This window comes from Balaenoptera acutorostrata, chromosome 19 (assembly GCF_949987535.1).
Source record: "Balaenoptera acutorostrata chromosome 19, mBalAcu1.1, whole genome shotgun sequence".
Lineage (NCBI taxonomy): Eukaryota > Metazoa > Chordata > Mammalia > Artiodactyla > Balaenopteridae > Balaenoptera > Balaenoptera acutorostrata.
In genome coordinates, this window is record NC_080082.1 from 1777049 (window position 1) to 1790752 (window position 13704).

At 54.2% G+C, this 13704-nt stretch overlaps 1 protein-coding gene across 7 annotated transcripts in view; it reads right to left on the bottom strand.

Annotated features, from left to right (window-relative positions):
* The window catches only part of BANP (BTG3 associated nuclear protein), a 102328-nt gene that overhangs the window by 24329 nt on the left and 64295 nt on the right, over nt 1–13704 (bottom strand). For 5 of the 7 annotated variants that reach the window (XM_057534474.1, XM_057534478.1, XM_057534473.1 and 2 more), the window contains 4 exons: nt 10224–10391; nt 5652–5782; nt 4062–4133; nt 1739–1777 (listed from right to left, as the gene is read on the bottom strand). In XM_057534474.1, the coding sequence (XP_057390457.1) occupies nt 1739–1777; nt 4062–4133; nt 5652–5782; nt 10224–10391 (410 nt within the window). The remainder of the gene's footprint in view (nt 1–1738; nt 1778–4061; nt 4134–5651; nt 5783–10223; nt 10392–13704) is intronic. The other 2 variants (XM_057534479.1, XM_057534477.1) reach the window with 1 other exon arrangement.

Consider the following 13704-nt stretch of genomic DNA (forward strand, 5'->3'; position numbering starts at 1 on the left):
ACATGTTTTTAATCACATCAATCTTAATTAATGCACCAAACCAGGTCAACTTCTAATCCCATATAATTCATTTAAAAAATTTTAAATATCTTGCTAAGGTTAAAAACGTTCACATAACCTCACAAACATCTCTAACGTATAAAACGGCAAAGCCAAGAAAGCACGTGTTGCCAGAGTGAACCCGACGTGAACCTCGCGTGCGGCCTTGCTGACCGATGGAACCCTCTGGGGACTGTTCTGTCTGCACTCGGCCAACTCGACGTCCGGGTCAGGGAGAGGCATCTCAGCATCCGACCATGACTGTCACCCCACTGGCAGGGACAGGGTGAGAAGTGCGACTGGGACATTTTTCCAGTGACCGGAACCCGTGCTCTCAGCCCAACTGGAGCTTCACCTCTAACCCCCATGCTCTCCTCTCCGCCACCCTCACCCCTCCACCCTGGGTTTGAGTGCCTAGCCTCACAGGGCCTACCTGGGGCTTGGGGGGCCCCTCAACCCTTAATCTGCTCCAACAGACGCAAGCGGTAGATCGCGGTATGTGAGGCCCAACGTGGGCGACGGGGCCCACGTTGCAGTGTGGAGAAGGCCGCCCTCCCGCTGGCAGAGGCTGGCTCGACGCCCCTGCGCTGCTCCCCGCTGTAACCGACCCTCCAGGACAGGGCTCCTCTCCCTACACCTTCCCCAAAAGCACAACGGAAAGGCAGGCAAACACAGCTGCCTGGAAGTGACATCCCTCCCCAGGGTCACCTTGGGCCGCCTCACCAGCAGCAGGAGCAGAGACAACCAGAAGCACAACTCTGGGAAATCAGAGGTTTTGTTTCAATGCTCAAGTGACAAAGGGTCTCCAGCTTTCCTGACCTGGAGTAAAAGCCCTGAGAAGGATGCTAAAGAAGAGGTTTAACTAAGGTTAAAACTCAGTGCAGCTTTTAAAATTCTGCAATTCTTTGGCTTTTTGGCTCTTTGCCAAGGCAGCTATTTTTATATATTAATACTGCTTTAGGACTTTGATTAAAACCTCATGACTGCGTTCAAGATGACACTTTAAACAAAGAAACTCCAACTTGGACGTCGCACTCGTCCCAAGGCGCTCCGAGGGCTCAACGGGAAACCCTCGGGGCGTGACGGCCTTTGGTTTCGAGTCCAGCAACGCACACCCTGCGTGACCGTTTGTGGCAAACACGAGGCCCGCGCCGAGTACGTGGGAAGTGCACACAGTGTGCCAGAGGGGAGCGTGCACTCGGCTCTGAGAATAACGTCTGTGATTATCTCGATAGTGACTGAGCTCCATGTTCATGATTCCTAAATTACGTTTTATAAAAAGGGAAGATCCTCCAGACTCCCTTTCGTAATTATTCAGGTTATAAACATCTCTTTAACAGAAACTCTTCATGAGGACGTGAAAATGTCAATCCTCGAATTCACCAGCAATTTCACTCCATCTTAGAAGCAAATTGCCCCTAGAACGCCTCAGCCGGGCGCTTCACTCTGTAGACAGTTCACATCAGGTGAGCTCAATGAGGGTTTCAGGGTCTTTTTCTCAGGACCAGAAAAAAAGGCAGTGGTTGGAGTTTGACAGCAATGAACGGGAACGAAACCTGCCTTATTCTAACAGACAGCTGCTGCACAACAGCCCAGCGCCCCGCCGTCCACATGCCCCATCCCCGTGTGTCTCCGTGTGTCCCTGGGGCCAACGCTCCCGCTCCTGCCACGCTGGGATCCACCGCAGGTGAGCACTTACCTGCCCATCTTGTCCCACGTGGTGTATCTGTAGATTGCCCTGCAAAATGGATGAATAAGAGTGTGATCAAGGACAACAGCTTCAAGATGCACGAGACAGAGGCAGGAACATCCCCAGGCCATTAGTGAAAACCAGCAAAACCATTAACATCAATTCCAACATCGGTCCCTTGTAGCCATAAAAATCCCAAACTATCAATACTTAAGCTGAGTTTACAGGTGCTATTTTTTCTTAAAAAAACAAACAAAACAAACCAGTTAAAAAAACATTGTACCCATCCCCCAACCCTGACCCCCAAATGGAAATGTTTTTCTTCTAACTCTTCACTTTGAAACAATCTCAGACTCACAAGAAGAACCAAAAGTAGTACAGAGAGGTCCTGCGTCCCATCACCCAGCTTCCCCTCTGGGACACCTGACACATCATGGGGCATTATGGCAACCACGAAATTAATGGGATGTAATGCAATTAACCAGACTACAGGCCTACTGAGATCTCACCAGCTGGAAATTCATTTTCATTTGTTTAAAAAAAATAATAGTTGTTTTAAGTCTGGTAGGCGCTGCTAAATGTCTCTTTACAGATATCCTCATTTTGACAAAATAACTACCTAATTTTTAAGTGAACAAAGTAAGGTTTCATTGTGATGAGAAGACTAATTGCGTATTGTAACTTTTTACAAAGTAATCATTACACTATCAGCAATTTTTTCTAATTCAGTGCATTCAATTCCTAATGGAAGCAAAACAAAACAAAAAAAACCCCACTGGATTATACAGAGGAGGGATTCAGTTAAGAAAACTAAAAAAAAAAAAAAAAGGGCAAAATTGATACCAAAAATTGAAATTCAAGAAGTATTCTAATGAATTTTTAGCAGAAACAATATAAAAGCGGATGTGCATTGATTTCTCCTTTTCCAGCCCTAACCATTTTCCTTCCTTTCAAGGGCCCCCAGCAAGGCAGGCAGCAAGGCAGGCGTGCTGGTTGACGGGCGGCCCTCTGTGGGCGTGGCCTCCCCCTCACCTGTGCCTGGAGAAGGGAAGCTCCCCGGCCCGAAACGGGGCGTCTGCGCTTAGCTTGCTGCCCACTCCCCCCACCAACATGCTGCTCTGTGTGAGCTCACAGACACCCACCCCCCGCCCGCTGGCCCCGCAGGAGGCAGGGGGAAGCCCACTCCTTAGCTGCGGTCAGGCCTCCCGGGACCTGCCCCCCACCCCCGTGCGCTGCTCCCCTTCACCACTCCCCCGCCCCGGCTAGCCTCCCCACCCCCCGGGCACCCACCCGGCCGTGCGCCCCACCTTCCCATGGACACACCTGTCCCGTCATCTGACGACTCACAGGGATTTGTCCAGCTCGGAGCCGTCCCCTCAGAACCCGCCCGCCTCTTCCCTCCGACTGTGGGGCTGGGGGCTGGGTGCTGGGACTGAGAGGTCGGGGGCACTGACGTCACCCACTTAAGGAAAGCAGCCCGGTGCGCGGCCGGAACACGAGGAGCCAGCAGGCACCCCTAAACGAGTCCCAGGCTTCCCGGAGGACTCTAGTGAGACCCGGGGGCCGACAGCCCCTGGTGCTGGCAGATGCCCGAGGCTGGAAGCAAGCCCGGCCCTCAGCTCCGCCCACATGGCACACGGGGTGGGGGGGGTGGGGCGGTGGTATCCAGGGCGCACTGCTCCCAGGCGGGGCCAAGGTGCAGGAAGCCACGCCCCAATCTGCGGGCTGCAGCCCTGCGCCCCAGGCCCCGACCCGCCTTCGGAGGGTCAAGCTGACCTTCACACACCAAGCCCCCTGGGCAGGTACGAGTGCAGCCAGGAAGGCCTCCTGCCTCTGTCCTTACCGTGGAGTAACAGTAAAAGGACACCAGTGGGAAGAGGCTGGGATGGCGGGACGGCAGGCGGTCGAGGCTGAGTCAGAAAAAGCTGCGCCGAAGGCTCACAGGACCTTCACGGGCTCTCTCACCAGAGTCCCACCTCCCTCAAGTCCCGCACTGGCCCCACGAGGACAAGTGAGGCCACAGTCTCAAGGGCGGCCCCCTCGTGCTCCTCCCACCCCTGGGGCTGCAGAGGGCACTTCAGCCAGGAGCAAAAGCCTCCCTATAGCAAGTGTTCACCAAGAAACCCAGATGGGGCCATGGTGCAGCCAGGGCAGGAAGGTGTGGAGGGCAGGCAGGGCCTCGGGTTGACGCCCCAGGAAGCGGGAAGCAGGCGGTCTCTGCTGGACACCTGTGTCATCTGGGGATGCCCAGTTGTCCACCGCACTGGACAAAGGTCAGAGTGCAGAGGGCCCGTGGGCACAGAGCGGGCCCTGGGCTGGCAGCCAGACTCACCTCGCTGTCCTGCGTGATCTGCACCTGCTCCCCTTGAGGCACCTGGGCGATGTGGAGGTGGCCCTGTGGGATCCGCAGAAGAGAAGACACCAAGAAGCATCAGAGGAAACAAGAAACGCTCTCCGAAACGTTTGTTCCTGATTCTCCACTCGCCGTTCAAGAAAAGACAGCTAAGGCCTGAGTGGCCAGTATCACACAGGCATGGTGTGAGCTTACTAAACACCCTCTTGAAGTTCTACTTTAAGGACATAACGCAGAATACTTTGCAGTAATTCTTAAAGGGGCAATGAGGCCTAGGAAAAATCTGTTAAATCTTTAAATGTTACTAAACAGGCAAATTTAAGAATGTGAAGGTCATACAGGAAAAAGGAGAAACCACAATTTTCCAGAAAACTAAACTGACAAGTTTTTTGTTTTTTTTTTTAAATTGTACTATCAACTCAGAGGGACCAGGAACCTCATGGACTTTCAGACAGGGTCCCCAGTGACCTGGGGGTGCTGGAGGCTACACAGCAGCATGACTAGGAGGGTGGGGGGCAGCTGTGCACGTGTCTACACGGAAAACACGTCAGCCAACGCTTTTTAAAGCAAAGAAACACGTGACGATTTAAACAGCTGAAGTAAACAGTAAACGTGGTTCCAAAGTATCAGACTCCAACTAAAATGCATTTGTGTTTGTAGATACAGGCAGACAAATAATTCCTGTAAATCTTAACTTAGCTCAATGAAATGAATATCCATTATCTTATTTAAAATTCTACCTTAATCAAAATGGACCTGAAAATAAACTACTGTTGAATTTTCTATTGCTTTCATTTGACTACATCTATGTAAACCCTGTATCACAGTTATCTATTCTGGAATTCTTTCAAAGAGCTTCCTTACTAACGAGATCAGAGTAACTGCTTTTGTGACTGTCAGCTAAACAAAGAATCACTGTTTATAACTGCTCCGTCTCCCCTGGAAGAAGAAGGACTCTTCACAATCCTCCTCCGTGCTCTCGGGAAGCCCTCCCTTTCCAGACGGCGTGCTGAGTGCAGCAGCAAACCAAGGCCGCCTGGGTCAGAACCAGGTCTCCAGGAGGCAGCCCTGCAACGAGGCCCACGGTGAGGAGGCTGGGTGACTAAAGCATCCCCAGGATCCCCTGGAAGTTCCTGCCCCGCTCTCCCACGAAGGGTCGGGAGGAACGTCCACCTGGGCCGGCAGCGCACAAGGGCGACTCGTCACACAATCGAAGGAAACTACACAATGACTAAGGCCACCAGCTCTCTCCGCTGGCCCCAGAACGAAGTTATTCTTCTCCCCTCAGTAAAGGGTGCCCATGCCTCTGAACGGAGAAAATATCTATGATATATCTCGATGTCTCCCAGGAGGACAGGCAGAGCGCACAGGCAGGGGAGCCGCGAGGGGCCGGCAGAGAGGTCTACGAGACGTAGGAGGCCTACCTTAACTATTTCTACTTGGACCCCATCCCAAGGTGTCAGCGGGATCCAGAAGTGCAGGGAAAGCTGGTCGTGGCGCCCCTCCCCCCGCTTCCCAGCCGTGCCCTCCCCTTCCACTCGCAAAGGCAAACTGGGAAGAAGTACATACTACTTGGACCTGTCCGTCCTCCCCGATCTGGTGGATCTGGACCTGCTGCGCGTTGGCCAGGGCGTAGTGCAGGGCCTGAGGCGGGGGCTGCTGCAGCTCACTGGCGGGCGGCGGCGTGCTCATCATGGTCTCTGCGGGGAGATGCACACGAGCCTGAGCTGCCAGCCTGGGGCCGAGCCCACCTCTGCCTCCCTCTCCCCCCAGCCACACTGCCCCCGGAGATGAAAGGCGAGCCTTCGTTCCTGGACTTCCAGTGTGCAGCGTCGTGAGCCACAGCTGTTAGACAGCGGGGCTTTCTCACCTGTAGTCAGCGTCTAAAGACCCGATGACCCACAGACACAGACGGTTCCCACCCACTATGTAACTGAAGCTCCTCAGATGTAGCGACAAAAATGGAAAACGAAAAACAGGAACAAAGTGCATACTAAACTCTGTGTCGGACCAGCGCAAGGTAGGTCCATGGATAATTAAACTAACTTGGGGGGGGGGGGGGAGGGACTTCCCCGATGGCGCAATGGTCAAGAATCCGCCTGCCAATGCAGGGGACACGGGTTCGAGCCCTGGCCCAGGAAGATCCCACATGCCGCGGAGCAACTAAGCCCTTGAGCCACAACTACTGAGCCTGTGCTCTAGAGCCCGTGCTCCGCAACAAAGAGAAGCCACCACAATGAGAAGCCCGCGCACCGCAACGAAGAGTAGCCCCCGCTCGCCACAACTAGAGAAAGCCCGCGCGCAGCAACGAAGACCCAACGCGGCCAAAAGTAAATAAACAGACAAACAAACAAAAAACTAACTTGGGAGAAAAGCTCCATCTACTCAATTAAAGGAACACTTCCAATAAAAGTTTACTTTCCATGTTTAACCCAGAATGAGATACGTTTGTTTTCACGTGTTGTGTATTACTTTTAACTGTAATACTATCTCAATCAGAAGAATTTTCTTAGACACTCAGAACATTAGGACTCAGAAAAAAATTTTTTTTAAATTTTCAATGTATATACATATTTTTGTTCTAAAGAATGGATTACTCAAAAAGACTTCTAAAGATAAAAACATATTACATTAGAATGAAATTCTGGGAGAAGTAGAATGCTGATATGAATGGAAAGAGGAAAAAGATATAAAATGTCTGATTCTTGAAGAAAAGAATTTTCATGCATTTTTAAATAGCTTAACGGTGGGTAACAAATTGACATGGTATAGATTCCACTGGCTGCCTTTTAAAAAGTTACAATAAAACAGTGTTAAGATGTTAATCCTTACAAAATTCAAGTTATTGAATTTACCACATCATCAATAGCTCCCTCTAATTACGCAACGTGAAGACCAATTTAAATCTATGTTTTACAATCAATACTGACATCAAAGTGCAGTGCAAAAAATTGCATCTGTTACTTGCTTGTGGTCAAGAATAATCCAAGAGATATGGCAAGTGACCCCAGGCAAGGACTCACGCCGAGGGAGGACCACGGCCCCCGGCAGTGACACGGAAAGGGCAGCCCCTCAAAGGCCTCGCCCCACTGGCCGCGCTCCCCCATGTCCAGAGAGACACACAGTCAGGAGCTGGTTCTCTGCGACCCTAACGTTCTGGGCCCTACACGGGTGCTCCCCAATGAGAGCTGTGGGGAAAAGCGCTGGGGGCGGAGGTTCACACAGTAAAACGCAGCCACCTTAAACTCAAGCACATATGAAAGTTCACGTGGTGTGGCCAGACAGCAGTGTGAGATACAAACGTTTTAATAAACTGATATTTTAAAAATCCCTTGAAAACCAGTGATGTTGTGGTCTGTGTTCAAATTGGCAGTACTAATTCAGCTTTAAATACGCCAGCCTCGGCTCAGAATCTCCCTTGTAGCATTTGTCTGCTGATACTTCAAAAGAGAACATGACAACTCCAGCTGGAATTACTACCAATTCCAAATTAACGGAATCCTGGCTAAATTACATGTTCCTGGATTATGTCTGTCACCAGAATAGTCTTAAGGACCAGATTCGCTGGGTCAGGCCACGAGTCCGCAGGAAGAACAAGGACGACATCCCAGAGGCCCTTTAACCAAGCACCCTGTGCTGTATCGAGTTTGGGCCAAGTAGGCAGTACGTTAAAGTAGAAGAATATCCAGTCAACAGAAAGTTACAGAACAACGTACTTCCAAAAGAGTTTGATAAAAGAAGAACATGGTCCGTGTTTCCCTCAAAACTCCCAGGGCTCCAGCGCCCGAGGAGGGGCCGCCCTCTGGCTTCCAGCGGACCGCCCGAGAGCAGTCCAGACCCGTCCCAGAGCCCGGAACTCGCCCCCCGTGCTTCCCAGACACGCAGCACCTGAGGCAAAGCGGGTGCGACGGTGTCGGCCCCCCTCAAGTGCTCCTTACAAAGGCGCACCTTGACCCCCGCCCCGACGCGGTGCCCCCTGCTGCACGACCCAGGCACAGAGACCGGGTGGGCGGAGGCAGCAAGGTGCCGGGTGGCACCACGGCGTCCGTGCTCCGAGGCCCAGAAGGCAGCTGGCCCATCAGGACGACACAGAGGGCCCCCTGCTCCTGAGAAAGCACCCATCACTCTGGCCATGGACGGCGCTGCTGGAGCCTGCGGACCTTCCCAAGCCACTGGGGCCCGGCCAGAGTCCATTCTGAGCCACACGTCCTGAGGCTCAGCACCTGCCCGGCCACGGCACCGAAGAGCCCCTCATGGTGGCCATTCGCCACCCGCAAGAGGCCACGGGACCAACAGCAGCACTGAGAGTTGCTCAGACCCACAGCCTGGGGACCTCCCTGGTGGTGCAGTGGTTAAGAATCCGCCTGCCAACTAAACCCGTGCGCCACAACTACTGAGCCCGTGTGCCACAACTACTGCAGCCCGCGCGCCTAGAGCCCGTGCTCTGCAGCAAGAGAAGCCACCGCAATGAGAAGCCCACGCACCGCAACGAAGAGTAGCCCCCGCTCGCCTCAACTAGAGAAAGCCCACGCACAGCAACAAAGACCCAACGCAGCCAAAAAGAAAAAGAAAAACAAAACCAAAACCAAACCCACAGCCTCTTAGGAGGAACCCTGACGTGTTTATGGACAGAAAAACAGAGGAACTGAAGACACATGACTACCATTAAACTGAATTACTGTCATTCAACTGAAAGAAGCACTAATAACTGGAAGAAAAACAAACAACAAGTGAGCGAGGGTAAAGACAAAGCATGACATCACCAGCCCGTGATGGAGATCAGACCTGAGGGGCAAAGGCCACCTGAGTCCCCAACCACAAGGTCAGAAGCGGATGCAAGGTGGCCGGCCCAGCAGCCCAAGCACAGCTTCAGGACCCAGCACCCTCCTGCTCCAACGTGGTCCGGACAGGCTCGGGGCCTCACGCAGGTGCTGGCTGGCAACGCCGAGCCTCAGACCACCGCCCGGAGGCAGGATCTGAACTGAACACGACCCCGAGCGGCCCGCCTGCAAGTCAGCTCGTCACGTGTCCCGGGCACCTCCAGAGGTGGGGACGCGGGTTCCACAGCCCGCCTCATCTGATGGGGACCGGCACTGAGCACGGCCGTGCTGGCCAGGCGGCCCCGGGGTAAGACGGCAGATCCCGGCCACGATGAAACCTGCATCCCTGCAGCCACAGCCCCCACGCCTACCCTCCTAGGACCACAGAGCCAGTCCGGTTCGGCAAGGAGCCACCCCCAGCGGGCCCCCAACTGCTACATAAGTTCCCATGACAGAATCCCGGTGGTGACAGAAAGGCCAGACTCCTCACTGAGAGACTCTTCAATGCAGGCCCCGCACAGAAGCTCTGCTCGGGGCATGACCTGTCTGGCCCACGAGAGTCGGCCACCCCCAGCTTGCATGATTCACATGGCAAGTTAAGGCCAAGTGTCCGATAACCACCAAACCACCGAGGAAAACCGCTTCCTGCGGTCTGGCTCAGAAAGATTCATAACCCTGCGAGGACTCCAGGTGACCTGGTTTGTCACCGCAGCGTTTCCAGAACGAGAGTTCCGCCCACCCTGCCCACTGCTGCCCCTGAATCCCGGTCCCGACCCCGGTCAGGGCTCAGGTCCTGAGAGCCACTGGCAAGGGAGCGTCCGCAGGAGTTAAAAAACCATTTCCGTTACAACGTTTTGAGACATCTTCGGTGACAAGCGATGCTGGTCTCCTTGTCACTCCTGGCGAACTTTCCCAGCTGTCCTTTCAATGCCTGAAAAGAAAGCCTAAGAGCTTCCCGTTATCTTGAGGATGAGTATAACCGAGGCTGCGTCCTCACCACGGCAGTAACGAGCACGACTTAGGCTTCACCCCAGCCTTCACCGGCAGGCGCCACGCAGATGGTGACAGTGACAGCGAGCCAGCGACGTGCTGACCCCCCAGGCAGAGGGAGCAGCGCTCAGGGCGGCGTCCGAGGTGGTCCTGGCCCGGCTCCCGCCGCTGCAGCTGAGCCCAGGATGCCCTCCATCTAGAAAACTGCCACGCGAGCCTCTCGGGGTCCGGCCGAGGCTCCCCGCCTCTCACAGGGCACGTGCGGGCACAGAACCACGGTTCTCGCACTGACCGCCCCGGGGCCACCTGCCTGGGCCGCCCCGCGTCGTACCTGAGGCGCCGTACGAGGACGAGGACGGGGTTCTCCTGGAGAAGCTCTTGACGGCCAGGCTCTGGCCTCGCTGTTTTCGCCGCCAGGCCGTCCGACACTTGGAGTCGATGCTCTGTTTGATTCGATACCAGTCGGATTCCGTGATTCCAAATTTATAGAAGAGGTGACCTGCAAGAACACACCCGAGGGGAGGCTCTGTGAGGCGCGGGCCTTCCGCGCGGTCGGCGGTCAGGGCGCAGCGCCAACAGGAAGCGTGACGGGCGAGAGCCGCCTCAGGCCTACCTGTCGGGTGCGATGATCGCTTTTCATTTATTCAGCTTTAACCTATCTGACGTGATCCACCCCCACCAGATGGAGTCGGGCAACAAGCTGGAGGCGAGGGTTCCCACAAGCGTCCTGGATGCCCCGCGCCCCAACTGTCCGCCCTGATTTCACGCGCGGCCTCTCAGGTCCTGAGGCCGAGACGGGACGCCAGCTCGCTCCTCCTTGCTCACGCCTGCCTGGCTGCCTCCTTCCCTCCTCTCAAGTCTCGGCTCCAGCGTGAGCTCAGGAATCCTCCCCTCAACCAGCCCACTTCACCCCAGGGTCCTCCCACCGCCACCCCCGTCCCGGCGCTCTAACACTTCAGAGAACTTAGATACTGATGGCGTTTACTCCGCCTCCCCCACAAACACAGGGATCTTTGCTCTCCTCATACACGCCTGCCGAGAGCCCAGAATGTCCAGGCGCATGACAGATGCTTACGCATTTGTTGTCTAAATGCTGGTTACAACTCATCTGAAGACTTTCTTCCACTGCTACTTGAGTCTGAGGCTGGCGGAACTTCCCTTGCCTCTCCATCTGCCTCCCTCCATCAGAATGAAACTCCCTAAGGGCGGACATAATCCACTCCCTGGGGCCCCCACCGCATGCCCAGCCCAGCCCAGCCGAGTGGGCATCACCTCCGCTGAACCGCTGGCCGCAGAGGGCGGGGCAGCCCTCTGGCACGCACGCTGTCCGCCCCTGCGTTACGGCAAGCTCTCAGTGCGTGATGTGGGCAGCTGAGACCCCTTACCAGCAAGGAGGAAACCGGGTGGCAAATGGAGAACCCCTCCCTGCCAGCCCGCCCACCTCTCACTGGACCACTTCACCTCTTCCTTGTGCTGAATCAACAGGGAGTAATGGTCAGGAACACAGGAACCACAAAAAATGCTTTTCAACAGGGTGACCTCCTTTCTAGCTGGTCATGAAGCTTCGCAGATTAACGGGAAAATAAATGGATGAAATTCAAAAATTTAATAATAAAAAGATTCAGCTGGAAAACTTGCTGTTTTGGCTACGAAGAGCATCCAGTTTGGAGCGTCTGCCGAGAGATCTTTTGATGCCCAATCCCTAAACTCTGCTCTGTGGAGAGCACAGACCCTAGGAATAATCAAAACAAAGGAAGTCTTTGTTTTCTTAACTACTGTATTAAGTTTCTTTTGTCTTGGAAAGACACTTAACTTTTTTGTGAACCTAAGCCTAAGGCATTTTTGACTCCAAACAGAATGACAACCAAAATGTCTGTCACCTTGATAAAAAGTAATTGAGTTAAGGAGGGGCAGGGTTTACAGGATCAGAGAGAAGATGAACTGCAAGGTAGTCTCAGCCCCACTTTGCCCTCCTGCAGAAAAGGAAGCATGTAAGGAGGTGGCACCTCTTTGCTGGTTTTCAGGTCATGTCTAAACTAACTGGAGTCATCGCAATATTTACTGAGACGGCCCCATGCCGGGTACGGCTCTAGATGCAGGCTGGGGCTCACAAAGTTCCGGCCAGTTACCCACTTGAGTGACAAGAGAACCCAACTACCAACTGCAGTTACCACAGAACTCAAATACTGACTGAGCCCAACTATGAGAACAAGAACCGTATAGTCACAAGGGGACCCGACCACTAAGTACAGCTGTACAGTCACAGGAGGAGCCAACTACCCACTACAGCTACAGAGGAGCCCAAATACAGGCAAAGAAGTGGTGACCACACGTATCCAACCACCTCACTAGGTACCTGCTCCAATAAAGAAGGGCACCCTGCAGACCACCCTCAGATCCCCTCATGCCTTCCCACACAAGAAAAACACCTTCCGAATGCCTCTAGGGATTAATGAGATCATGCAAAATTCCAAAGCTTGTTAGTAATAGAAGAGAATATATACAACACACACGTGGGCACACAAACATAAGAAATGAGCGAAAACATTAATACTTAAATTCAACTTTGTAAAAACCAATCTGCCAGTTCAAAACCTGGCTTACATCCTTCGAAGAAAAAACGTACATTCGTAGAGTTCTGCATTAGCCATTTTAAAATTCTTCTAAGACATCTTATTACATAGTTCCTTCCAACAGTGACTCAAGACTCCAGCTCGATGGCCAATGCCCCCGTGAAGGCTGCCAGGAAACACTAAGGGAAGGCGCCAGCAGCACCAATGCCTCCCCCACTGAGAGCCGTGGTGCAGGAGGGCACAGGGGGCTCGGCTCCGCCCCAGGAGCCTCATGGGTGGGCTTCCTCTGACTTTGCTAAAGGCGTTCAACTTTTCTGCCAGCCCTGAGCAACCTCAGCTGAGTGAAAGGAGGAGGAACCTCTTACAATGAGTGATAAAAAGATTACTTTGAATTAACTGGTATTTCACACTTGTTGAAGCATTTTATCTCCAGTCATTTGATGCTCCTAAGAAAACGTTGTGAAGTAACAAGTCAGTCTCCTCACTTCAGCTCCAAACCGAGTTATCAGTAAGGAGTGAGAACCAGCCTTAAAATTCAGGCCTCCGGCGCCCACCCAAGTGGAGAAGAAACGGCCACAGAAAGCCCAGCAGCGCCTCCCTCTGCCCGGACAGCAGCGGGCGCCCGGCCGGGACACTCGGGAGCCGGGGAGGAGGTGGCGGCACCCCCCCGGCGGCCTGGACACAGTCTCCTCCGCAGACAAGCCACGTAGCCCCCCAGCAGCCCGGGGAGACGAAGCAGCGGGCAGGCCCTGCGCTGCTCCCAAGTGCTGCCCGGGCGCCCCCCGAAGATCTGAGCGGGGTCCCGTCCCTGCTGGCCACCTCCCCCTTTCCAGAACGCCCATCGCTGACACTGGTGGTTCCCGGCTCTCATGTGAGCCCCACGAGGGGGCTTGTAATCCTGTGTCCTTGGGGAGGGGCGTGGGGTGGGCTTATCGGTCACAAAGGAATGAAAACCAGGGCACTGCTAACATAGCCTCAAGTTCCAGGGAGAGGGAAGCAGAAACCTGAGCGCTGGCAACTGACTTCTTCAAGTGACGGTCTCAGCTCCCGTGTGGGCACCGCGGGGTCCAGCGTCCCGGCCACAGAGCCAGGCTGGCCCCCTCTCCCCACACAGGGGAGCCCCATGCGCTGGGCACGGCACCGTGAGTGACGCCGCTCCTCGGTGCATGAGGAGAGCCCGGGGGCCGCGGTCGGCCGCTCCAAGGTGACTGTGAGCCGGGGCGCCCACTCGCCTCCGTT